Below are 25,777 nucleotides of genomic sequence, written 5' to 3' on the forward strand. Positions count from 1 at the left end.
TGTGTGTCTTGCAAAATAAAATGTTCACCACTTGACTTTTTTCTACTGAGAAGTTTGCTGACCGGTGGCCTCACATGCAACCTGTGTCTAAGGACCATCTCGACAATTTATAACACTCATAACATGTATTATTGTTATTGGAGACTCAGTTAAGTACCAAACATAGCATTCAGTTTTTATTTCTTCATCTCTTTCATGTCTTTCTTTTTTTATTTTCTTCCTTCCTTTTTCTTTCATCTTCCTTGACAGGGCTCGTGTTGTCTAGGCTAATCTTGGACTCACTATAGCCAGGATGAATGACAGTGAACCACCACACTAGGCCCATCAAATCCAGGGCTTCCTGTAGGCTGGGCAAGCACCTTACCTCATCCCAGTCTCCTCGGCTCCTTTAACTCAGGACAGCTCTCCAGGCCTTTCCTCTTCTCTTACAGTGCGCTTTTGTTGAGGAGCCTTGTTGACTAGTTTTGCATAGTGTCTCTGACTCTGTGCAATGGTTGAGATCAATTCAGGCAAAACGCTTCTGTTGAAAGATATTGCTTGAATCTTATTGCCAGACATCCGGGAACAGGGAGGCTTAAGACATTTCCAGGAAACGAAGACATGGCCTGAGAAGTGGTTTATAAACAACCTCTCTGTCTCTGTCTCTGTCTGTCTCTGTCTCTGTGTCTCTGTGTCTTTGTCTCTGTCTGTCTGTCTGTCTCTGTCTGTCTCTGTCTCTGTCTCTCTCTCTCTCTCTCTCTCTCTCTCTCTCTCTCTCTCTCTCTCTCTCTCTCTCTCTCTCTCTCTCTCTCTCTCTCTCTGTGTGTGTGTGTTAAGTGTCATTCAGAGAACTGACTGTTGCCACAGAACCATTTCGTCTTCCCCTCTGGACTGTCCAGTCTGTTGGAGACCTAAAGCTGAGTTCCCTCTGCGCATGTGCTGTAGGGTTTTGTAACTTCGGCACGCGCGCAGAGCCTGGTGTGCTCAGTGTCAAGGGGGAGGCCGTCATCCATTTCACAATCTGTGGGGGCAGTTAGTGTAGCAGTGCACCCAGGAAAGCCACTCCAGTTTCAGACGTTTTTTTTGTAAGCTGGTTGTTAAGTAGCTTGGAGCTTGGAATCCACCGCAGGGATTCATAGGGCAGCCAGCAGGAGCCAGAGCCATAGTTAGGACTTTTCTTCCCAGCAGAGCTGTTTGTCAAAGATTTTCTTGGCCAGCATGAGGTGGATTAAAGCATGAGGTGCTGGCGCTAGGCCAGGCAGCCTGCTCTGAGTTAACTCGGGATCAACAGATAATTCCAGACGGAAAACCGTTTTCCAAAAAGCAATGCTAAGAATATCAGTATGACTGCTGCCTTGGGACCTGCTATCTTAATGTCTTTGAGTTTTTAATTATCATTGCCACTGTGTTGTTATTATGCCGTATGAGTGAGTCACTCCTCCGGCGTGGAAGTCTGAGGACACCTTTCAGCAGTCAGTTCTCTCCTTTAGTTGTGGATTCTGGGCATCGAACTGAGGTCCTCAGGCTTGTGCAGTGAACACTTTTGCCTGATAAGCCACTGGTCCTTTTTTAAAAGCTTACATTTATTTATTTAGTGTGTTTGTATGTATGTATATGTGTTTTGTGTGCCTGTGGGAACTCACAGCATGGTGTGAATGTGGAGGCTAGCGGTCAGTTTGAGGGGAGCATCTCTCTCCTTCCATCAGATGGGTCTTGCTTGATCTGGGATTGAAGTTAGATTGTCAGGTTTTACAGCAAGCTGAGCCATCTTACTGCACTCCCCCCTCCCCCCCACCCCTCCCTGACATTTAATTTTTTAATGTTTATTTTTATTTATGTCTATGTGTCTTGAGTATATGCTCTGTATATGTGGCTGCCCACAGAAGCCAGAAAAAGGGCATTGGATCCCCCTGGAGCTGGAGCTGCAGGCTGTTGTGAGCCTCCCAATATGTGTGCTTGGAACCAAGCTTGGGTCCTCTGTAGCACAGCAGGCACTGTTAACTGCTGAGCCCCCTTTCCAGCCCCCCTATCCTCCTTAAAGTTTTATTGGAACATCATGCTAAGTATTCCTTACCCGTATGTCTGCTTTCATGCTACAATAGCAGTTGAGAAGTTAAGAGAGAGACCATATGATTCAAAATGTCTAAAATATTTTTTGTTTTATTGTGCGTGTGTGTGTGTGTGTGTGTGTGTGTGTGTGTGTGTGTGTGTGCTCACGCACTAAGGCAGAAGAATGTTAGTTCAAAGCCAGTACATAGCAAGACCCTGTCTCAGAAAAAAAAAAGTTTTCTGATGCCTAATCCACACAAAATATAAAACATTTGCACATGCTATCTTTTCATAATGCTTTATCTACTTAATCTATTCACTTATTTGTGTGTGTGTGTGTGTGCATGTGTGCATGTGTGTGCGTGTGCGTGCATGCATGCATATGAATGCTGGTGCCCAAGGAAGCCAGAGGAGAGTGTCAGATCCTTTGGACTGGAGTTACAGGCAGTTGGGAGCCACCCAGTGCTCATGCTAGATCCCACACTTGGCTCCTCTCAAAGAGCAGTGCATGTACTTAACCGCTGAGCCATCTTTCTAGTCCCTGAAAATATTGTCTTGAAAATAATTTTTGCATTAATCCTTCTGTTCACATGAGCAAGGTGGCACATCAGTGCGTGTGGCAGATCTCTCTCTCTCTCTCTCTCTCTCTCTCTCCTTCTCTCTCTTAAAATCCAAAAACCAAAAAACCCCACATAACTTGCTCTTTGACTAGCCAGCTTGTTCCTGTGCTGGAATTGCAAGCAGGCCATCAGACCCACTTTACTTCCTAGGTGTGTGGGATCTGAACCTGGCCACCACATTGTGAGGCAAGTGCTTTACACACTATGCCATCTCCCCAGATCTTCTAAAATATTTTCTTTTGGGTTCTCTTAACAACAACAACAACAAAAAAAGATTGCTAACCAGAATTGATATTGATGTCTATACCTCCTACCACTGGGGAAGCTGAGGCAGAAGAATGTTAGTTCAAAGCCAGCACATAAGTTTTCTGATGCCTAATCCATACAAAATAGTCTATCTTTTCATCATGCTTTATCTACTTAATCTGTTCACGTGTGTGTGTGTGTGTGTGTGTGTGTGTGTGTGTGTGTGTGTGTGTGTGTGTTCCCATGCCTGTGTACACACGTAGGCCGGAAGAGTGTCCAGTATCATCTTCTGTAACTTTCCTTCAAGTCTTTTGAGACAGGGTCTCAACCTGGGGCTTGTGCTTGTTTTCTTGGCTAGGTCAGAAGCCAGCAGGGCCCAGTGAGCCTTCTGTTGCTGCCTTCTTTGGAGCTGGGGCTACAGGTGTGCAAAGGATGCACCTGGCTTGTCATATGGATACCAGAATTCAAACTCTGCTCTGCCCAGTTGTACAGTAAACCCTTTTAACTGAGTCACCTACTTGCCCGTGTAATCCACTTTTCTATCTTGTCTTCATAACGTGTGGGGTATGGGGCGTGGATGCACAGGCACACTCATGCACATGTGTGTAAGGCCCTGAAATTCACACCAGGATCTTATTAGAATAGGGGAAGCTTTCGTGTGATCTGGTCCCCTGCCTTCAAAGAAAAGCCTCTTGTAATCAATCAATCTTTCTTTCTTTCTTTCTTTCTTTCTTTCTTTCTTTCTTTCTTTCTTTCTCTCTTTCTTCTGGATTCCAGACCAACTTTCTGTCAGCACATTCAGCCAGGGATGAGGCAGCTAGGCTGGAAGAGCGCAGAGGGGTCATTGAATTCCACGTGGTGGGCAATTCTCTGAACCAGAAACCAAACAAGAAGATCCTGATGTGGCTGGTGGGCCTGCAGAATGTGTTCTCCCACCAGCTGCCCCGCATGCCCAAAGAGTACATCACACGGCTTGTCTTTGACCCGTAAGTTCAACCCATTCTTCCTTATTCCTTCTTTAATATAAGGGAGGGCGGGGTGGGGGTGGGGGTGGGGGTGAGCTATTTAGATCATGACACTTATCCCTTGCCATCCAGCTGCCTCCTGTCCTGCTGTGGATACAGAGGCCACACTGATAGAATTTTCATGTCAAATCACTAGGGTTATTTTGTCAACAATTTTAAAATGTGCTCATCAATGGATGGAAACTTTGTAGTTTAAATTGCTGGGATTGGTGAGATGGCTCAGTGGGTAAAGTCTCTAGCTGCCGCCAAACCTGATGATCTGAGTTCTATCTCTGGGACCCACATGGGAGAGAGAGAGAGAACCAACTCCCACAAAATGTTTTCTGACTTCAGCACATGAGTGGCATTCACTTGTACACAACACACACACACACACACACACACACACACACACACACACACGCTTGATTGCACATACAAACAAATGAATGAACTAAAAAAAAATAAGCTGGTGAAGACTCTTCTGCATCACATTCCTTTTAGACATGAAAGCATAGGAATACTAGGTTGTCTTACGTCACTATCAATGTTTTTGGTTTTGTTGTACTAACCAGGTACCACTGTAGCCCAGTAGCCATAAGTAAGGCTGCACCAAAGCTTTGTGGGATCTTCAGGCAAAGTACACAGCAAAGCACAGTCCATTTATGCAATGTGCTATGGAAACACTAGGGAAATAACTGGGATTTAAGATACATTAACCTAAAAAATCTATTGCTTTAAGGGGGGAAAAAAATCATCCAAGGATGAGGATGTAGCTCAGTGGTAGAGGCCTCACGTAGCATGAACAAAGCCCTAGGTTCAATCTATAATATTACAAAAACAAAAAATGAATTCTACAACAACAACAAGAAGAAAGAATTAAACATCTCCACTTCTGTGTTTTAACCTTGTTAGCCAGACAGCCTATGTGAAATGTGACTTGTACCTGTGGCAAGTTAGCGTGAGACAGTCGGGTGGGGTTCCACACTGCGGGGCTTGCCAGTTCCTACATGAGGATGCTGTACTCTTTGCTGGGATGTTTCTGTCTCTGTAATGCATGTCAGCCTTGCCTACCGTTTTGAGCTTAGAGTTCTGAGCTCTCCTTCCAGCTCCCAGAGGCAGTGCCCAGTCACGGGGCCTGCCACTTTCAGAGCTCCTCCAAGCGCACGCTTTCAGGCTCAGTCACGGGCTCTTCTAAGGGAACGCTTCCTTCGTCTGGATGGGAGCTCTGATGAAGTAGACTTGCCCTAAAGAGTCCAGGGAAGTGACTGCCTGGAGAGCTAGTATCTAGATGAAAGAACCTCCCTATCCGCCCGAAGCCTTCGTAGTCAATAAGGAACATCTGCAGAGGTTTTTTTTTTTTTTTTTTTTTTACGTAACCAAGAAAGAGAATACTCTGACTTAACCTTATTCTTTTAGGAAACACAAAACCCTTGCTTTAATTAAAGATGGCCGTGTCATTGGTGGTATCTGTTTCCGGATGTTTCCATCCCAGGGATTCACAGAGATTGTTTTCTGTGCAGTAACCTCAAATGAACAAGTCAAGGTAAGAGAAACCAGGGACCTTAGCAGAAAAGCAGAGGCAGGGCTTCTTGCTGACGCCGCGGAGCATGGGCATCCCTCAGACGTTCTCTCACTGTTGTTGACTGTGTACACGTGGGGACAGTATCCTGCCCTCTATGTTCTCACTAGGGTTCCGTAGAAGCTTTGTCCAACCTTCAGGCGGAGTGAAGGAGCACACACAAGCCAACGTGTATCCTGAAGCTAATAGATGGACATAGAGTTTTGAAAGTAAATCTATGTTTATTGTTAATTTACATGTAACATGCACAGATAGGCAGGCAGGCACCGGGGCACGACTGAGATTTTGCTACTGGTATGCGTTGTAATGTGACTATCAGATGTGCAGGAGATCTGATTTCTGACCCCAAAGGGTTTGAGAACTGCTGCAAAGGAATATGAAAAAACTTTGTGGTGAGGAGCTGTAAGCAGCTTGGGAGTCAATGGTGGCTGAAAAAAAAAAGTTGCAAGGACTGAGGCTGAGGCAAGTTGTTTAAAAAAAGCATGTGGAAGCTACACGTAGAAGCCATGCATGCACTTAGTACAAACTTTCTAGAAGATCTATTTCAAAAAAGCAAGTGAAAGAAAGCAGGAGAGGTCAATTTTTCAAATGCTGTCCATTTAACTAAAATTCAATATTATGAGGAACTATCAACAACATCTACATTCTCTGTGCGACGCCTTTGAAATCAGTGTGTAGTTTACACTCAGCCTGTCTCAGTTTACAGTGGCCACATTCAAGTATTCAGTGGGCATGAGAGGCCCACTCTCGTGGGCTAAGGACTCTATTGGTTTTTTTCAGGGTCAAAAAAGCACAGTCATTTACAGAAACCAAAAATAAGTCATTGGAATAAATCATTTTCTGTTTGAAGTGTGGTTAGTTTGGGATACTTTTGTGTTCTTTTACTGTTCAACTCCCAACCCCCTTTCCTGTTTGTCTTATAGATAGAGGCTCATGGAATTGATGTTGGTCTCACGTTTGCCATAAAGCTAAGAATGGCCTTGAACTCATGACCTTACTGCCTCTAGTTTTCTCTTTCTCTTCTTAAAAATTATTTATTTATTTATGTATGAGTGCTCTATCTGCATTTACACCTGCAGGCCAGAAGGGGGCACCAGATCACATTATAGATGGCTGTGAGCCACCATGTGGTTGCTGGGACTTGAACTCAGGACCTCTGGAAGAGCAGCCAGTGCTCTTAACCTCTGAGCCATCTCTTCAACCCTTCTCTCTCTCTCTCTTTTCATTAAAGCAGGGTCTCACTCTGTAGCTCATGCTCTCTTGAAACTCTTCATGTAGGTCAGGCTGGCCTTGAACTCGGTATTCTTGTGTTCCTTTTCAGAGTGCTATGGGTTATGCGATTCTAAGCGTGCAGTCTCGCTCTTCATGTTTTTTGTTTATTTGTTTGTTTTGCCTTTTCTTTTATACAGTGTCTCACTACGCAGTGCTAGTAGCCATGGAATCTTTTTGTAGACCAGGCTGGCCTAGAACTCACAGAGGTGTCTACTTATTCTGCCTTCTGGAACAAGTTAGCATTTTAGTTTTGACTCTAACACTCAGAATCAAATTGCAGATGCAGGCCTCCATAATTTGTCTGTAGATGGGAAAGACTGAAAAGAGATAGAAACTGCCCTTTAGTGTTCTTTCAAGAATTCCGAGGAGAGGCCTTTTAGACACTGGTGTCTTTGTTCTCTCTCTTCCTCAATGTGAGAAATGTCCAGATGTCTCCTGAAGTCCAGAATTTAGGACCTCACTCAAAGAAAGGTTTGTTAGCACTACATAGAAACGGTGCCTTGGAAAACACACCAGTGGCTTGCGATTTGGGGTAATTTGTTTTTTTTAAAGGTGGCTTTACAAAGCACTTAGTTTACTAAGGTGGACACAGGAACTTTTACGGATCCCAGAGAGAAACTGAAGATACCCTAACACCGGTGGGAAATGTTTCACGGCTTCCACATGGGCGTTTCTCTCTCCGGCCACAGCACAGCCCATGCAATTTCCTAAAAGCTTGAAGGAAGGTGGCCAAACGTTACCCACTCCGTAGGAATAGCAAGGGGAAGAATATTTTTCAGAGCATGGCAGGAATATGGGTGAAGGGTTACTTCTAGGAGCAGAAACGATTCAAAGACAGCTGCGTTACCAAGGCCCACCCCAGTACGGGTGAGAGCCCCTAAAAGCTGGAGATCCGGAGGACACTGCGCAGCCTGCAGGCAGCTCAACTGGTCGGAGAGGGTTCTTTCAGGTAGTACAGTTGGTGTAAGAGTGTCTCTCAGTAGTCTTTATTGTTTATATAGGTGAGGAACGGAGGAATCCCTGAGTGGGTGAAGTCCGGAGTGAATGTGTGTTGTAGGAACAACTCACCATGGCAAGGACCTTGATTCAGGGGAAGGTGTCAAAGCTTCTCTCCACCCCTCCAGAGCAAGACTCATAAAGATGGCAAAGTGTCCCTCTGGTCCTCATGCCAATTTTGATAGTACGTGCAGAAAATGTCCACCCTAGTTTTTTTCCCCCCTTAATACAGTGGTTCTAAACCTGTGGATCATGACCCCTTGGGGGGAGGTGTCAAGCCAGCCTGTCCCAGGGGTCACCTACGACTCCCAGAAAACACAGGCATTTACATTATGGTTCATAACAGTAGCAAAATTGCAGTTATGAAGTAGCAGTGAAAGCCATTTTATGGTTAATATTTACAACATGAAGACTGTTCCTCTACAGACACTGCTCCGTCTGAGACAGCTGAACCTGGCTTCCTGTTTAGTTGCCTGCACAACTCAGCGTTCTCCATCTTCAACTCTGTATAATAAACATGCTGAGCTGCTGGGGTGTGATGAACCTGGGGTGGGGTGAGGACGCCGTGGCTTCTATTGGATCATGCACACCTCGACAAGTGTGTGTGTGTGTGTGTGTGTGTGTGTGTGTGTGTGCATCCTTTCTTCATTCTTGGTCATCCTGAAGCAATCTTGAGTTTTCTGCTTCTGTGTGTATTGGGAATTGAACACAGGTCCTCCGGAAGAGCAACCCGTGCTCTTAACTGCTGAGCCATCTCAGCCACTTGCTTGACAAACTCTTTTTAAATGCCTGACTTAATACTTTCTAACTCTTCTCCTTTTACGCGTTACACGTGCATTGTTCTGAATCCATGCTGCCAATAGAAATATGAGTTTCATATATACTTCCTTTTCTAAGTCAGGTGTGGTGGCACATGACTTTGATGCCATCAGAGGGGGGCAGAGGCAGGTGACTCTGTGAGTTCCAGGCTAGCCTGTCCCCAAAACACCAAATAAATAAGCGAATAAATAATAAAGAGTTCTAGTTGTCATATTGCAAAGGAAAAAGAAACAAGTAGAGTTAAATGTTTATGCTTTGTATTTAACCCAATATGTCCAACATATTGCCATGTCAACACAAAGGAAGCATAAAATGTATTTTCGTATTTTTTGCTGGTGGACATTTTATGCTTCTAGCACCATCTAATTGGCACTGGTAAGCTGTCATGCTGAACACTGCAGGTCCATACTATAGTTCTGTGTTTTTTTTTTTTCTCTTCCCTATGTCTTTATGAATTCTTCCAGGACAGACAGTGTTTTACTTGTTTTTCTATTCACGTCACATTCAGGCTCATAGTGTCTTGGTATTGTGGTACATGTAGGAAAAATGTCCTTCCAAAAAAGGGAGATGCTGCTGCTGACTTTTATTGGACTGAGCTCCCCACCTGATAGCAGCAAGGCATATTGGAGAAAGTCTTGAAAAAGTGCTTATATTGCTAAGGAGTCCCCAACTCATGCCACACAAAGATACTGCTTGGTTTGAGACGTGAGAAGTGGAGGTGAACAGGAGTGAGGGTCAGATCCTGTGGTCTGTGCTGTGATTCTGTGAAGTGGTGTCCGTGCATGTAGACAGTCTTGTGTGTGGATATTGGCCTCTGGATTCCCTGATTCCTGCTTTTGCCCCTTCCTCCTTCTCTCCTTCCTTCCTTCCTTCCTTTTTTTTTTTTTAATAGGTTCTGAAACACTCACTTTAAATTCATTAGTCTTTCCAGAGCTTTGCATGTCACTGAAAAAAGGTAACACTTGGCATTTTCCCCTTTAAACCACGCATGTTTTGTTGTTTGTTGATTATTTTTGTTTAATCTAGACAGGGCTTCTCTGTGTAGCCCTGGCTGTCATGGAACTCACTCTGTAGACCAGGCTGACCTCGAACTCACAGAGACCCACCTGCCTCTGCCTCTTGAGTGTTGAGATTAAAGGCATGTGCCACCACCACCTGGCCATCAGTTTTCATTTAAATTAATTTTTTAATTTCATGAACATGATCTTATTAATTCTTTGAGAATTTCATACATTTGTATAAACCCTTGCACCAACTCTTATTTTTTGATTTCTTTTTTAAGACAGGGTTTTGCTGTATTGCACAAGACTATATACACCAAATATAAATCCTCCTACCTCAGCATTTTGAATGCTAACTTTACAGATGCACACCAGAACATTGGGCCTGTTTTCCTATATTAAACCATTCATTTATTCAACGTTGTTCACAGTTTTTGTTTCCACTTTTTTTTTCCCCTGACTCAGATTCTGGGTTTCTCAGGTTTTTCTTGGTCTGATAAACCAAGCTGGAAGCCCTGTGTCTGTCTGTGATGCAGGTGCTAGAAGGGTTGTTGGTGCCTGGAACAGGTAAATGCTTAGATCAGAACACACGGTGCCCAGTGAAGATCTGCATGGCTGTTTACCTCCCTCGGATATGCTAATGAGGATCAACACCATCCGTCTGCCTACCTCCTTTCATCTCGGCTTCTCAAATACTTTCAAGATTAAACTCACCATCAGCATTCATTCGAAAAGCTTCTGGCATCAGCAAGGGGGATTTTAGGATTAAGTTTGGAGTCTTTTCAAAGAGCAAGGGACTAGTATTTTCTTTTTTTTTAAATATATTTTATTAATTTATTCATATTACATCTCCATTGTTATCCCATCCCTTGTAGCCTTCCATTCCTCCCTCCTTCCCATTTTCCCCTTACTCCCCTCCCCTATGACTGTGATTGAGGGGGACCTCCTTCCCCTGTATATGCTCATAGGGTATCAAGTCTCTTCTTGGTAGCCTGCTATCCTTCCTCTGAGTGCAACTAGGCCTCCCCATCCAGGGGATGTGGTCAAATATGAGGCACCAGAGTTCGTGTGAAAGTAGGGACTAGTATTTTCGAGTGATCATTTTTGTCTTGGAGCACAGATTTTGAATGTAATTCAGTTTCAGAATTCAGACATGCAAGAAAGGCTTGTTGCCATGATAGATAGTTCCTCCGAGAAAGACCCTGGTTGGTAAACTATTCAAAGCTACAAACTCCTGTATGTTATCATTTCCTGTCCTGTTTTCAGGAATTTCTTTTCTTGAGTATCTTTGCTTCTCCCAGGGCTATGGAACACACCTGATGAACCATCTCAAAGAATACCACATAAAGCACGACATCCTGAACTTCCTCACCTATGCAGATGAGTATGCCATCGGCTACTTCAAGAAGCAGGTTGGTCCCCAACGAAGCCTGGACCCTCAGTCTGTGTGTGTGCATGTGTGTGTGCATGTGTGTGTACATGTGTGTCCGGGTGCATGCACCTATTTGCGCACTCTTGATGGCCAAGGCAAGAGATCTTTCTGCCTTACTGCTTTGCGACGAGACAGGATCTCTCCCTAAATCTGAAGCTCTTTTAAACATTAAAAATTAAAGGGATATTGATTTATTTTTCTGGAGAATGTTCGTTTCTGACAGAGTCTGCAGAGGAGTCTGGTCCTAGGAGCTGGGTTGTCATTTCACTCTGGAATTTATATTCCTCCTGCTGGGATTAGTGGGGTGCATACCGCCACCCTCCCCCCACCCCCAGACACTTTTACATTTAACTTCGCTTCCTGCTGGCACTGTTTGATTTTTTTTTTAATGGTTTTGTTTGTCGTGGGTCTCTCTGGGTGGCTGCTGCTCTGAGCAGTGCAATGACGTTGGGAGGAGTGCTCCCCTTAATCCTTGGCACCAGGCTTGGCCTCCAGCCAGCACTTAGCAGGCAGTTGAACGGTGTTATACAGACAGCATCCTGATGGGTGAACTGATTTTCCTTGCAGGGTTTCTCCAAAGAAATCAAAATACCTAAAACCAAATATGTTGGCTACATCAAGGATTATGAAGGAGCCACTTTGATGGGATGTGAGCTGAACCCTCAGATCCCATACACCGAGTTCTCTGTCATCATTAAAAAGCAGAAGGAGGTGAGATGCCGACTCCTGTTGTGCTCAGGCCAGACTTGGGGTGGGCTGCATTTTCCTGGGTTCCCTTCCCCACCCCTGTGTCTGTGTGTGTGTGTGTGTGTGGGGCACGCGTGGGTACTAAATTGTGAAAATATAACACATATTCAGTACCATGACATCTTATCTTCATTAGGGCCTTTTGCAGCCTGGCCCCTTTGCAGTCTTTTTTGTTTTTTGTTTTTTTTTGAGACAGGGTTTCTCTGTGTAGCCTTGGCTGCCCTGGACTCCCTTTGTAGACCAGGCTGGCCTCAAACTCACATCAATCCATCTGCCTCTGCCTCCTGAGTGCTAGGATTACAGGCGTGCGCCATCATGCCTGGCTTCCCTTTGCAGTCTTATCTTTTTTTTTTTTATCCCCCAAAGGATCCTCAAAGGCCATTGCTAATGCTTCAGCCTTCTGGCTCACATTACCCTGTTCTCTGTCACTCAGGCAAGTGACATTTTTTTTCAGGTTCTGTTCCAGGCTGCCTTTGAACTTCTACAATGTTAGTCTGACCCACTTACTTGGAGTTAACTATTTATTATGCAGAGACATTTGTTCTAGTGTCTGTTACTGTCCTTTATACTTCGAGCTCTGAAGTCTTATCTTTCCAGGTAATAGCTGGTTTGTTATCTGTATTGGTATGGCATTCCTTATGCTGACAAATGAGGAGTAGTAATATCAGAGAAGACTCCAGATATGAGTATACAGTGATTTAATACATTTTAAAGGACAGAATGGCATCAAAGAGATCCACCAGCACTGTTTAAGAAGTTAATGACCTCTGGAATAGTGGAGACCATGACCTGGGAGTTGGGATGTGGGTGACATCAATTTCACCCACTACTTCTGTTACTTAATCTGCTGTGTTCTTCCCTGACAAACTACTGAAGAAAAACATCTGCCTTAAACCCATCTGCTTTCTATTGATATCCTTAATCCCAATCCTTTTGCTTACTAGATGTGGCCCGAGCGTACGTAATGCCTAGTGACATCAGTCACTCACTGAGTAGTTTACTTAAAGTAGGCCAGGCATGTGCTCCTGCAGAGGAGCAAAAGACATTTTATTTTAAGTTAGAAAATCAAAATACCTTTTGTTGCACGGTCAAAGATGTCTGCCCAATATGGGAGTCCCAAAAAAGGGCTGTGGAAGGATGCCTTAATACAAGAGGTGCCTCTGGCCTGCTTTCTGGAGAGCTGCCTTTCCTCACTATTCTTTAAGTTCTAACGAGCAGGTCTAGACTTGGCAGCTCTTTGGTGCTTTGGTGGCTGCTGACCAGTTGACAACTGGCACCGAGCTATCAGTTGCTCATTGTGTAACCCTCTACTACCCACTAAGAGTCATCCCCGGAAGTCTTAGGGTCCCCCTGGAAGTTTTACGGTCCCCATCGAGAATGATTCATCCCCGGAAGTCTTAGGGTCCCCTGGAAGTCTTACGATTCCCCACTGAGAGTGATCTGTTTGCTCTTACTACTTAGGGGGAAAGCTGGAAGGACAGAGATGTTTCAGATAGTTAAAATTTCTCTTTTAACTTCCACTTTTTACAAGGCTTTCTCACTCTCTCCTCTATTCTGCTCCTCCTTGCCTCCCCATTTTCTCTTTTAGCCTTCCTCCTTTGTCTCTAGTTGTTTCTCCCACATTGGATGGACAAGTGTTTGGAGTCTTAGCCTAGTTTTGTGTTTTTGTTTTGTTTTTTCCACACACATCCTCCCTCCCTCCAGCATCACCTCCATATATCTTACATATGCCTCCTAACTGTATACCTTAAAAAATACCCCCCCCACCCCTGCCAAGTCACTAAGCCCTATTAGCGCTGCCCACGTACACGCAATCATGGGATCATCCACTGAGGCACTGACAACCTATTAATGGCGTCAGTTCCGTTGCTTATCATCTGAGGGTCATCTGGAGTTTTTAACCTCCTCCGTGATGCAATTTTTAGGTCTCGGTGTGCAGACAGCCGCAGTGTCTGTGAGTTCATGGGTGTGTGCATCAGCTAGGTAGTGTCCTGAAGCCGTCCCTTTGAAACGTTCCTCCCTGTCTGCTGCATTTACAGTCTTCCTGCCCTCTCTCCCATGCCGTTCTTGGAGCCTCTGGGGAGGAGTGTGTTGACGGAGATGCTCCATCTGTGGTTGTGCCCTCATAGCCTTACAGTCAGTGTTTTGAACTAGATTATTGAAAGGGAGGCACAATCATTACCATAATACAATAATTATTTTCTTGTAGAGACATGCTAAGTATCTCTTATCCAAAATGTTCCTGACCCAAGTATTTTAGAGTCTGGTTGGGTTTTGTTTTTTGTTTTTTGTTTTTTGTTTTTCTCCCCTTCCCTTCTTCAGTATTTCCATTGGCTTACTGACTGAGCATCTTTAATGAGAAAATCCAAAATCTGAAATACTCTACAATGTCAGACTCCACTTGTGGAAAGTTCACCGAATAATATCAGCAGTGAATAAGCTATGTGTGTTGAGAGCTTTTCCAGTCCCTGAATGCATACTTGATCAGGGTCAGCTGAAGGTGGAGAATGAGATAGCTTCGTAGGATACCTGTGTGAACTGGGGTGGCACAGAGAAAGATCAGGTCAGTGTCCAACATGGAAGATGATGGACTCAAGAATAGCTGGGGCCTTGTAGCATGTGAGGAAAAAAGGGATTAATACACACACACACACACACACACACACACACACACACACACACACATATACATATACTCATATACACACATATTTATATATATGTAGACTGCTGCAGAGAGAATGATTTTCTTACATCTCAGTCCACATGTGAAACTACAAGACGCTGGGCCTGGAGGGCCCCTGCTCACCTCTCTATCCAGCCTCTCGCCTTCCTTCTCTTTGATGGTCCATTCCTTAGTGGCAAGAGGTTGTGTGAATGTTACTATATGGGTGTGGTATAAAAGAATACTTCTTTTTAAGAGATATTTAACTTTTATATTATATTTATATATGTGGGATGCGTGTGCACCTTTCCCGCTGATTCATGTCACTGGTCCTAGAACACGTCTGTCTAATTGTACCTGCTAATTTGTATTCAGTCTTCCCTCCCTTTGGTCTTATGAAAATGCGTACAGCATCAGGAGCACCGTCTCCTTAGTGTGCCTGACTTGCCTTGGTTTGTGGTGTGGCTTCTTTGCCTAAACACACTTCACCCCCTGCCTTTCAGATCATTAAAAAGCTGATAGAAAGAAAACAAGCGCAGATTCGAAAAGTCTACCCGGGACTTTCATGTTTCAAAGACGGAATTCGGCAGATTCCTATAGAAAACATTCCTGGAATCAGTATGTATAGACACTTTTAAAAAAAAACAAAACCTTCCATTGCTCGTGTGAGATATGTTTGAAATGATTTGCAGAGTGAAGTCATTTGAAAAGCTTTCGCCTGTCCATTTCCATGTGTGGTGTTTCTGGTCTTTGAAGTGGGCAGCAAGCTGGTTGTGGGGGTGCTCGCCTGTAATCCCAGCATTGGGGGCCTAAGTTAGGAGGATGCAGGCTAACCGAGGCTACAGTGAGACACTGCCTGGGGTGGGGAGGGCAGTAATAAAGTCTTTTTCATGTCTTTTTCCTCCTAACTCAACCCAGACAGCATACCTTTAAAAAAAAGTTAATATCCATAATTTATTCGGGCCTGGCACTTGCCCACAATGCTTGGCAACAGGAATATGGATTAAATAGCATGGAAACTGTGGGTTTTTATATTTACAAACGGAGGAGCTGGTCTTCAAATGGTGTATAAATTACCATGCAGGTCAGAGCATGCTCTCCATATGGCCTGCTGTGGGCAACCTGCCTTGGCACCACCGTGCCCTGCATGAAGCCATTGCCTGACTTCTCTTTTCCCCTGCTCTCCAAGTGTGACAAAGGGCATGCCAGTTGTTTCAAGTTTCTACTTTACAGTAGCTTTCCTAGGAATTCTTTTTCGTTCTCTAAAAATGAACTGTAGTGGGTTAGACCATACAAAGTGAGTGGGATTTGTAGATTAGAAGCTAATAACTATCATTTGGCGATCTCACTTGGTTTGAACCTAAGTGCTTATAATGACTCAGTTATCCTCCTCCACCCCACCCCCACCCCCACCAGAAACACAAAACTACAATTCTCCAGGGAAGAGACAGGATGTCTGCTTCATTGCCCCTGCCTTGTCTCAGAACTGCCCCCCACCCCAGGGTTTCTCTGTGTAGCCTTGGCTGCCCTGGAGTTACATTGTAGACCAGGCTGGCCTCTAACTCACAGAGATCTGCCTGCCTCTGCCTCCCGAGTGCTGGGATTAAAGGCGTGCGCCACCACGCCTAGCCTGTCTCAGCACGCTTGATGCTGAGCTCCAGGTCTCACTCTCCTGTGTTGCCACTGTTTTATAAGTGCTGCGCGCTAACCGATTGTGCCACTGGAGCACTCTGTGTTGCCACTATTAATGGCTGAGTAGTTACCCCACTGTTGAATGCCTAACGGTGCTAGGTGTTCTTCTGTTTTTATTTTCTTTGTTTCCCAATTATTGCTTTTCCCTCTTTTGTCAAACGTTTAGTTATTTGGACCTAAAAAAAAATTTATTAGTTGATGTCACAGGGCTAACACCTCCTAGTTTCTGTAGCTCTGCTTCTTAGGAAGACAAGCCAAAGAAGAGGTAAAGTGGCCTTTTTAAGGATAAGGGAAGAAATAAAATGCAGCTTCCCCAGACACCATGTCTCTGTTACCCAGATATATGCACTGCAAGCAGGGGCCAGGGCAAACAAAACAGGGAGCAGACTATTAGTCTGAAATAAAAATAATCGCAGCACTTTGTTGTGTGCTAATAAAATATTAGACTTGAAGTTTACAAATGGAGCAGTAGTGATTTCTTCACCCCCTTTTCTTCTTTCTCTTGAAGAGTTGAATGCAATTCTTGCCTTGGCAGACACTAACCTCAGGGTTAGAGCTTTCGCCTCAGTAGTGGCGTGAGGTGTTGGCTTCAGTCCTCAGCACTACACAGGAAATTAACAAATCAGAAGAGAACAAAATATGTTAATGTAGCTTCCAGTCTGGGAAAACATTTTATGTTGTAAGCTGTTATGAGAAAGAAAGTATATGCCACCAATTTCAGCGTTGTTTCCCCAAATGAGACATTTCTTAAGACGTGACTGTCATGTGTGATGCTTCTGATAAGTACTAAGTATGCTATTCGCTTGACCCAAAAGCAGTTCTCACTTAGTGTTTAATTTTGTTGACATATAGGAGAGACAGGCTGGAAACCAAGTGGAAAAGAGAAAAGGTAAGCAAGCTGGGCTAGAGGATGTTAATGGAAGTGCTTTCCCCCCACCGCTTCCAGCACTTAGAGGAGAAGGGCCAGGCCATGTAACTGGTACACAGCAGTTGGTGGGCTTCAGTTCCGAGGCTGGGACCTGTGAGGCTGAGCTGAGTGCCCATAAGGCCCGGAGCGCGAACACTAATCCTCCCTCCTTGCTCTCTGTTCTTTCAAGTAAAGAGCCCAAAGACCCCGAGCAGCTTTACAGCACCCTCAAGAACATCCTGCAGCAGGTGAAGGTGAGTGTGTTTGTCCTTCATCTCACGTTGGCATGTCCATGGGAGACACCTTGTTTGTTTGTTTGCTTATTTACTTATTTATTTTCTTTCACTCAAGAGCCATCAAAGTGCTTGGCCCTTCATGGAACCAGTGAAGAGAACAGAAGCTCCGGGATATTATGAAGTTATACGGTTCCCCATGGGTAATGCTATTACAATTTTCTTAGTATAGATAAAGAGCTGGATGGTGGTGTGGGAGACAGATGTTGGCAAAGGTGGACTTCATTGCCCTCCGTGGTAATGAGTGGGGTCCATATAGTGATGTTGGGACATACCGGGAAGTGGGGTGTCAGCCAGGGACATTCTGCACGTTTTCTGCACACTGGTTGCGGAGTGCAGGTAGGGACCTTACTGTAGCCAGTTCTGGATTACAAACCGGCTGTTTGGATGCTTACAGATGGAAAGAAACCAGGTTTATACTTTCTCGTTGTATATGGCTTGAGTCTGCCAAAAGTGGTTTTTATTTTTTAAGAAATGTTCAAGATAGAGAGTTGGAGAAATGGCTCAATATCACGTTCAATTCACAGAACCCATGTGGTAGCTCCTAACTGTTTGAAACTCCAGTCCCGGGGGGATTTGACTTTCTTAAGCGTTGCATGCATGTAGTATGCAGGGTATTTGACTTTTTCTTAAGCATTGCATGCATGTAGTATGCAGACATACATGCAGGCAAAAACGGCTTAGCTACTGTTCTATGGCTGTGAAGATACCATGATCAAGGGAATTCTTATGAAAGAACACATTTAACTTGGGGCTGGCTTACAGTTTCAAGATTTCATCCATCATGGTGGGAGCATGGTGACATGCAGGCAGGTGTTAGATTCCGTCCATTATGGTCATGGTGGAGCATGGTGACATGCAGGCAGGCGTTAGATTCTGTCCATTATGGTCATGGTGGAGCATGGTGACATGCAGGCAGGCGTTAGATTCCGTCCATTATGGTCATGGTGGAGCATGGTGACATGCAGGCAGGTGTTAGATTCCGTCCATTATGGTCATGGTGGAGCATGGTGACATGCAGGCAGGTGTTAGATTCCGTCCATTATGGTCATGGTGGAGCATGGTGACATGCAGGCAGGCGTTAGATTCCGTCCATTATGGTCATGGTGGAGCATGGTGACATGCAGGCAGGCATTAGATTCCGTCCATTATGGTCGTGGTGGAGCATGGTGACATGCAGGCAGGCGTTAGATTCCGTCCATTATGGTCATGGTGGAGCATGGTGACATGCAGGCAGGCATTAGATTCCGTCCATTATGGTCATGGTGGAGCATGGTGACATGCAGGCAGGCGTTAGATTCCGTCCATTATGGTCATGGTGGAGCATGGTAACATGCAGGCAGGCGTTAGATTCCGTCCATTATGGTCATGGTGGAGCATGGTGACATGCAGGCAGGCGTTAGATTCCGTCCATTATGGTCATGGTGGAGCATGGTGACATGCAGGCAGGCGTTAGATTCTGTCCATTATGGTCATGGTGGAGCATGGTGACATGCATGCAGGTGTTAGATTCCGTCCATTATGGTCGTGGTGGAGCATGGTGACATGCAGGCAGGTGTTAGATTCCATCCATTATGGTCATGGTGGAGCATGGTGACATGCAGGCAGGCATTAGATTCCGTCCATTATGGTCGTGGTGGAGCATGGTGACATGCAGGCAGGCGTTAGATTCCGTCCATTATGGTCATGGTGGAGCATGGTGACATGCAGGCAGGCATTAGATTCCGTCCATTATGGTCATGGTGGAGCATGGTGACATGCAGGCAGGTGTTAGATTCCGTCCATTATGGTCATGGTGGAGCATGGTGACATGCAGGCAGGCGTTAGATTCTGTCCATTATGGTCATGGTGGAGCATGGTGACATGCAGGCAGGCGTTAGATTCCGTCCATTATGGTCATGGTGGAGCATGGTGACATGCAGGCAGGCGTTAGAACAGAAGCAGAGCACCACACCTGGATTCACAGGCACAGGGAAAGACTGGGCCTGATTTGGGCTTTTGGAACCTCAAAGGCCGCCCAACGAGATTCTTCTTCCAACAAGGCCACATCTCCTAATCCTTCTGTCCTTTCAAATAGCGCCACTCCAAGTGACTGAGCAGTCAAGGACGTAAGCCGATGAAAGCCATTCTAGGTCAAACCACCACACCATACACATAAAGGTTATTTTTTTGTCCCTCCCTCCCTCCCTCCCTCCCTCTCTCTCTCCCTTCCTTCCTTCCATTTTCTTTCAAGTCAGCCTCTCTCTTTGTAACCCTGTCTGACCTGGAGCTCACTATGTAGACCAGACTGGTCTTAGAGAAGATATACCCGATTCAGCTTTCCAGGACTGGGAGTAAGGGTATATTCCACCATGTTTGGCAACATAAAGCTGTTTTTAAAAAGAAAATTTGAAGGTAACAGAATGAGGGATTAAGCATCTTTATGGCTGTGCTTTCAGAGGGAAAAGCTCTAGTAAATAATTTTTCCCATACTGTGGATGTCATATGCATATTTCCTTTAAAAAAAACCAAACTTTTAAAAACCATGTTTTTTGTGTGTACATGATGTGTGTGTGTGTGTGTGTGTGTGTAGTCAAGTGTCATAGCACACAAGTGAAGGAGAGATAACAGCTTTGTGGAGTCAAACTCAGGCTGTCAGGTTCATCTCTATCTGTCAAGCCATTTTACCATCTTCTGTATATTTCTTATTTAATCTTTTTCCAAATCCACAAACTATAAAATAGGTGCTTCACTTGTACTGTGGAAACAGGAAAAATCAGTTGAGAATCCTCAAGTTAAATAAGGTTTTCAGTGTGCTGTGACAAGTAGCTGAAGCAGAAGACAGAGGATGTGTCCCCTTTTTGTATTCTCTCTCTCTCTCTCTCTCTCTCTCTCTCTCTCTTTTCTCAGATTTATTTATTTATTTTATGTTGAGTGCTCTATCTGCATTTATACCTACATGGCAGAAGAGGGCATCAGGTCCCAGTAGAGATGGTTGTGAGCCACCATATGGTAGCTGGGAAATGAACTCACGACCGCTGGAAGAGCAGCCAATGCTCTTAACCACTGAGCCATCTCTCCAGCCCCCCCACCCTTTCCCTTTGTAATTTCTTCCCAGTGTTAGAATGGGGGAGGAAAGAGGGGGGACCCACTGCTTCCTGAGTGATGAGTACTTACAAGTGTCTTCATGGCAGTCATTTTAATGCAGATATTATCTGTGGTTATTACAGATTTTGGTAGAGTGTGAAAGTTTGTATTTGTGTCATTTCCCCCTTTCTTGCTACAATATATTTTAATGTAAGAAAACCAAGGAGAGATGTGGCCTAGTATAGAATTCTGATTGGAAACATCATCTGGGAAGCAGTGTTTTCTGCTTCAAACCTGTTAGCATTTTTTTTTGTCCCTTTCCAACCTTAAGTGATTGTTGCACTCTGGTCGTTTGGACCATCTTACCTTCCTTTTAGAAAAATATATTATTTTAAAATCTAGCCTCCCTCTGCGCGCGCGCGTGCGTGTGTATGAGGACCCTTTCAACCTCCTTTTTTGTAAGGACACTCCTCTGGCCTGTTTTAACTCCCTTGGGAAATTGTAGTGGAAATATGTTGAGCTTAGGGAAACTAATAACTTCCTTTGTCAGAACCCATCCGCCATTGCGTTGACAGTACTAGCAGAATCCACCTGTAGACTGTAGTCACTGCCTGCTTCATGGACATTGCTTGCTTGTTTCCACTTTACAAGGTTTTGGGCTTCTCCACTCAGGGACTACTTGTGTGCACAGCTGAGTGAGGAGAAAACTGATTCTACTGAGTGAGGCCAGGAGTAACTGAGACGTGCCTAGACAAAATGAACTGAAACAGCCAACGTTGCTCTGTAAGAATGGAGGAATATTGCCCCCCTCTCTCCATTGGGATGTAAAATGCCTAATCCTTTCCTGGCATGAGACAGGGGTCTCATTATGTCAATATTTACTTTATCCCTGTGGCCTCTGAATATTTCTGAAAGCACTTTCTCTTTTCTTCACGTTCTAAAACACCTTCTCCCATATGGATGGCGTCTGCCTTGTCTTGGGGACACAGACAGTGGACATTGTCTGAGTACTCTGCCACAAGTATGACTTTTCCTATCCATGTTTATCTGTTTACATAGAGTTCCCAGGGTGGCTCTCTACTTCTATCATGTGGTTTCTGAGCAGTGAATTCAGGCCAACCAGGACTGGTACCCATTCCATCAGCCATCCATATGTATTTTTAGCCTTAAGAAGTCTGGAAGAAGGCTGTTAACCCTTTATAAGAGCAAGTGTGGAAAGGAGGGACCAGTTGTACTTGGCTGAAGCCTTCTGTGACTCTAGCTTTGTTTCTGCTAGAAACACTTTAGATTTATTACCAGTCCCATTCCAAAAAAGTGCTTAAAAAAGCCTTTAATCACAGCACTTGGGAGGCCGAGGCAGGCGGATTGCTGTGAATTCAAGGCCGTCCTGGCCTACAATGTGAGTCTAGGACAGCCAGGACCATTACACAAAGAAACCTTGTCTCAAACAACAACAACAAAACAAAACATCCCTCTCCCAAAAAGAGCCTTGAGCCAACTTCTTGGCATTTTTTTGTTGTTAAAATTTATTAATTCATCATTATCATCATCACTGTGAAGATAGGGCTTCTCTGTGTAGCCCTGGCTGTCCTGCAACTTGCTTTGTAGACCAGGCTGGCCTTAAATTCAGAGCTCTTATCTGCCTCTGCAGATAGATCTGAGTGAGTGCTGGAAGTTCTGATTATCCTGATCTGATTTTTTTTTTTTTAAATTTAATTTTGGGTGTATAGTGTTTGCCAGCGTGAATGCATGTGAACTATATATTGGTAGTCCCTGTGGAGGTTGGAAGACGTATAGGCTCTGTGGAACTGGACTTTACAGATGGGAGTTACCATCATGAGCCACGTGCAGATGCTGAGAACTAAACCCGTGTTCTCAGCGAGGGCAGCGAGTGCTCTTCCCTCCCAGCCACCTCTCTAGCCCCTAACCTTGTATCAAATTCTGTTTTGACTTTTTACTTTGAGGTGTAGTATCACTGGGCAGACCTCAAGTTCACTGTCCTTCTTCTGCTCCAGCTTCCTGGATGCTGGATTAACTCACGTTCCATTCTTTTTGTCACTTAACTCTTGATCATTCCCTGAGTGTTTTCTAAAGCACCCTAAATAAACACTATATTGGCAACTTATCTGAGGTAGTAGGTGTTAGGTGAGACTGTCCACAGACAGGCTTACCCAGGGGCCTAGATTCCTTCCTTCCTTCTCTTTCCTCAGTGAGAACTGCCCCACAGAGGCAGTGGGAATGAAACTCAGGCCCCCTGCACAAACAATATGTAGTATGAACTTCAGTGAGGGGAAATAGGTTATTTAAGCCGGAGAAATGGCTCAGCATTTAGAGCCCTGGATGCTCTTCCAGAGGATCTGGGTTTGATTCCCAGCACCCACATGGCCGCTTACAACCCTCTTTAATTATAGTTGTAGGGGGTTCCATGCCCTTGTCAGACTTCAGAGAGCACCAGGTATGCACGTGGCACACAGACATACCTTGAAACAAGAGATCTATAAAATTAAAATAACAATAAGTAGATTATTTGGTAAAGTTGGGTCATTTTGACTTCATTGATTGAGCCTGGAACAAAATTCATTTGCTTTGCTTTTAGTATTTTATGTGCAGGTCATTGATGTATTTGCAGAGACGATATTAGTTTATTTGTATCACGCCAGAACAACTGTGATTTTAGTAAGCTGAGCTCAGCCTGATAATTTTAGTGGTCAAAGACTCTGTGCCAGTGTTCTGCCTGCCCCACTCAGCACCCATAGGTCCTTCACTGTCTCTTAGCCTCCTGGGATAAGAGACGGGAGTAGATGACTACTAATGGTCCTTTTAATGTTAGTGTCAGTGCAGTGTTAGATACAAATGCTTCTCACAAGAATAAAGACTAAAGAATTGTTTTGCTTAATCCCAAGAGTTTTTCTTTTCTCCCCCGACAGGAGTTTTTCTTAAGTATAGCTTCAGAGTGATAAAAATGTAAGCAAAGCAACAGTGTAGGTTTCTTCCCAACTCAGCCTTGTCAGCTGTTGAATAGGAGTAGTCAGCAGTCGCTAATGTTGTCGTTTCCTTGCAGATCTGAAAACCATGAGCGAACGCCTCAGGAACAGGTACTATGTGTCTAAGAAATTATTCATGGCGGACTTGCAGCGAGTGTTCACCAACTGTAAGGAGTACAACCCTCCCGAGAGCGAGTACTACAAATGTGCCAGCATCCTGGAGAAGTTCTTCTTCAGTAAAATTAAGGAAGCAGGGTTGATTGACAAGTGATTTCTTTTCCTTAGACACTCCTCAGCAGTGTGCCTAAAGCAGGTGATTTAGGTTTTGGTTTTTGTCTTTTTTTTTTTTTTTTAAGAATTGTACATCATGTATTGAAGAGACTTGTAATAATTAGCACTTTTGAAAAACAAACAAAACCTCCTTTTAGCTTTTCAGAGATGTATTTAAATGAAAATCATAGAATTTTTTTTTTTGTGGAATAGATTTTAATCTATTTACTACTATCATGTAGATTTTCTCTGGCACGCCCAGTAGCTGACTCTTGCATGGTAGATGATCAGAGGCTTCCTCAGACCCTGGATGCGAGGAAATTGCACACAGTACCAAGATTTGGGGGAATCTAGGGAAAATTTTGACCATGAATGTCTCCATTTTTTTTTCTAATGGAACATGAGAGTTTATTTTATTCTGAAGGACTTTAAGAAAGTGTCCATGATATGCCTGTCAAGGTGAACTATGTAATGTTGAGGTCTCAATGTAGACTTTTTATAAATATATATTTTTAAAACACTCATTTAGATGAGGTGCTTTGAGCAGTTCTGAAAAAAAAATATGCAGCTTCCACAGCAGCAGCTGCTTTGATTCCTAAGGAAGGGACTTTTTATAAGCGCCTGGGGCTTTGCTCATTCTGCCTCCCTATCACAGACTTGAGAGTGCACAACCACTATTTAACAATTCTTGGCAGACGTGTTTCCATCTCATATTTGAATTTGCTTGTGCAGGGCCCAAGTTCTAAAAAGGTCCTTTTCCAGGCCACAAAGGTGTCAACTTGAAAACATTTGAGGCTGAGTCAATGTTAAGACATGTGACTTAAAAAATGAACCCAGAGAGGCCTTGCTCCAGTATGGAAGGATTCTTTGTGTTTTCTGGTACACTTAACCTTACAGCAATATCTATGTGAACATTTCCCGTTTGCACTTCCACATTTATGTGTGTCTGAGGTGAACTGAATTCTCACCAAAGTTTAGGCCAGTATTTTAACACCTACATTGTTTCATTGGTCCAGGGTTATATCCCACTAACATCTACTGTACAATCTTATTTACCAATTTGTCTTGGGACTCCAGTTTAGTGCTTGGATTTATTTCCTAATTACACTACATAGAAAAGTGGGACACCTGCCATCCCAACTCTGGGAAAAACCAACTAATCTACAACCATATTAAACGAAGGCCACCTTAATGGTCTTGACACTAATTTTTATGATGCAAATTTATAAACTGATTTTTTTTGTAAAGGCTGAGGTTTTAAAAAAATGTATTTAATGTATGTTTTCTATCAGCATAAGTTATACTGGGTCACTAATAGTCATTATAAACAGCTTGCAGAGGTAGTGTGCTGGAGGGCAGAGTGCCTGGCATAGCTACTGAATGCTGCTTCTGACACGAAGGCATTCTATGTGTTCAGAGTGTTCACTGAAGATCACACTCACCTGACGATCCCTCCACTTTTTGAAGTGTAAGGAACACTCTGAGCGGTGTCTAGACCTTTAATGAAGAATGATAATACAGGTTGCATTAAGTATCTCAGACTGGTTTTTAAAACAGCTTTGTACCAATTTTGCTGAAGCGTCTGTCCAGCTTGGTATCCTGTGAAAGTTTGTTATTTCCTGGGTAGACATTCTTAATAGAGTATTGTCTCTAAAAATCAGATGGTCTCTTCTATATTGAAAGCATTTTTATGTTTTCTAATTTAAAAATTAATATTTTCTTATAGATATTGTGCAATAAAGCAGAAGTAGAATGTGTGGTTTTTGCAAATGCTTTAACAGCCAACAAAAACTTTACATTTGTAAAATTAATATATTGTACTGGTACAAAATAGTTTTAAATTATATTTTGAAAAATTCTATCTGGTGTTATGTTTTATTTCTCTAACAGTTGGAAGCTGATAGGACAGTATGCCAGCTGGTAGGATTGATTGTGCCCTTAGTTCTCAGCCCTTAAGCTTTTGTGAACATGTCAAGAATTGCTGCAGTTGTAGGAGTTTTATAAACCAAACCAAACCAAACCAATGCTGTATGTAGGGCTGGAGAAACGGTTTGGGATTAAGAGCACTTCCAGAGGACAGCAGGTTGATTGGTAGCACCCACATCTGATGCCTCATAACCAACTGCCTGAACTCTAGCTCCAGATCTGATGCT

General features: G+C 43.9%; 1 protein-coding gene across 1 annotated transcript in view; it reads left to right on the top strand.

The window, feature by feature from the left end:
• KAT2B (lysine acetyltransferase 2B) overlaps window positions 1–25,483 on the top strand; it is a 104,960-nt gene extending 79,477 nt beyond the window's left edge. Inside the window, exons 10-18 of the mRNA XM_084753678.1 lie at window positions 3,672–3,880; window positions 5,318–5,444; window positions 10,870–10,980; window positions 11,568–11,711; window positions 14,916–15,030; window positions 16,957–16,993; window positions 17,202–17,265; window positions 17,363–17,447; window positions 23,432–25,483. Coding sequence (XP_084609804.1) covers window positions 3,672–3,880; window positions 5,318–5,444; window positions 10,870–10,980; window positions 11,568–11,711; window positions 14,916–15,030; window positions 16,957–16,993; window positions 17,202–17,265; window positions 17,363–17,447; window positions 23,432–23,625 — 1,086 coding nt within the window. The 3' untranslated portion in view covers window positions 23,626–25,483. The remainder of the gene's footprint in view (window positions 1–3,671; window positions 3,881–5,317; window positions 5,445–10,869; window positions 10,981–11,567; window positions 11,712–14,915; window positions 15,031–16,956; window positions 16,994–17,201; window positions 17,266–17,362; window positions 17,448–23,431) is intronic.
• Window positions 25,484–25,777: the final 294 nt, after the last annotated feature.

This window comes from Acomys minous (assembly GCF_964271855.1).
Source record: "Acomys minous genome assembly, chromosome: 13".
NCBI lineage: Eukaryota > Metazoa > Chordata > Mammalia > Rodentia > Muridae > Acomys > Acomys minous.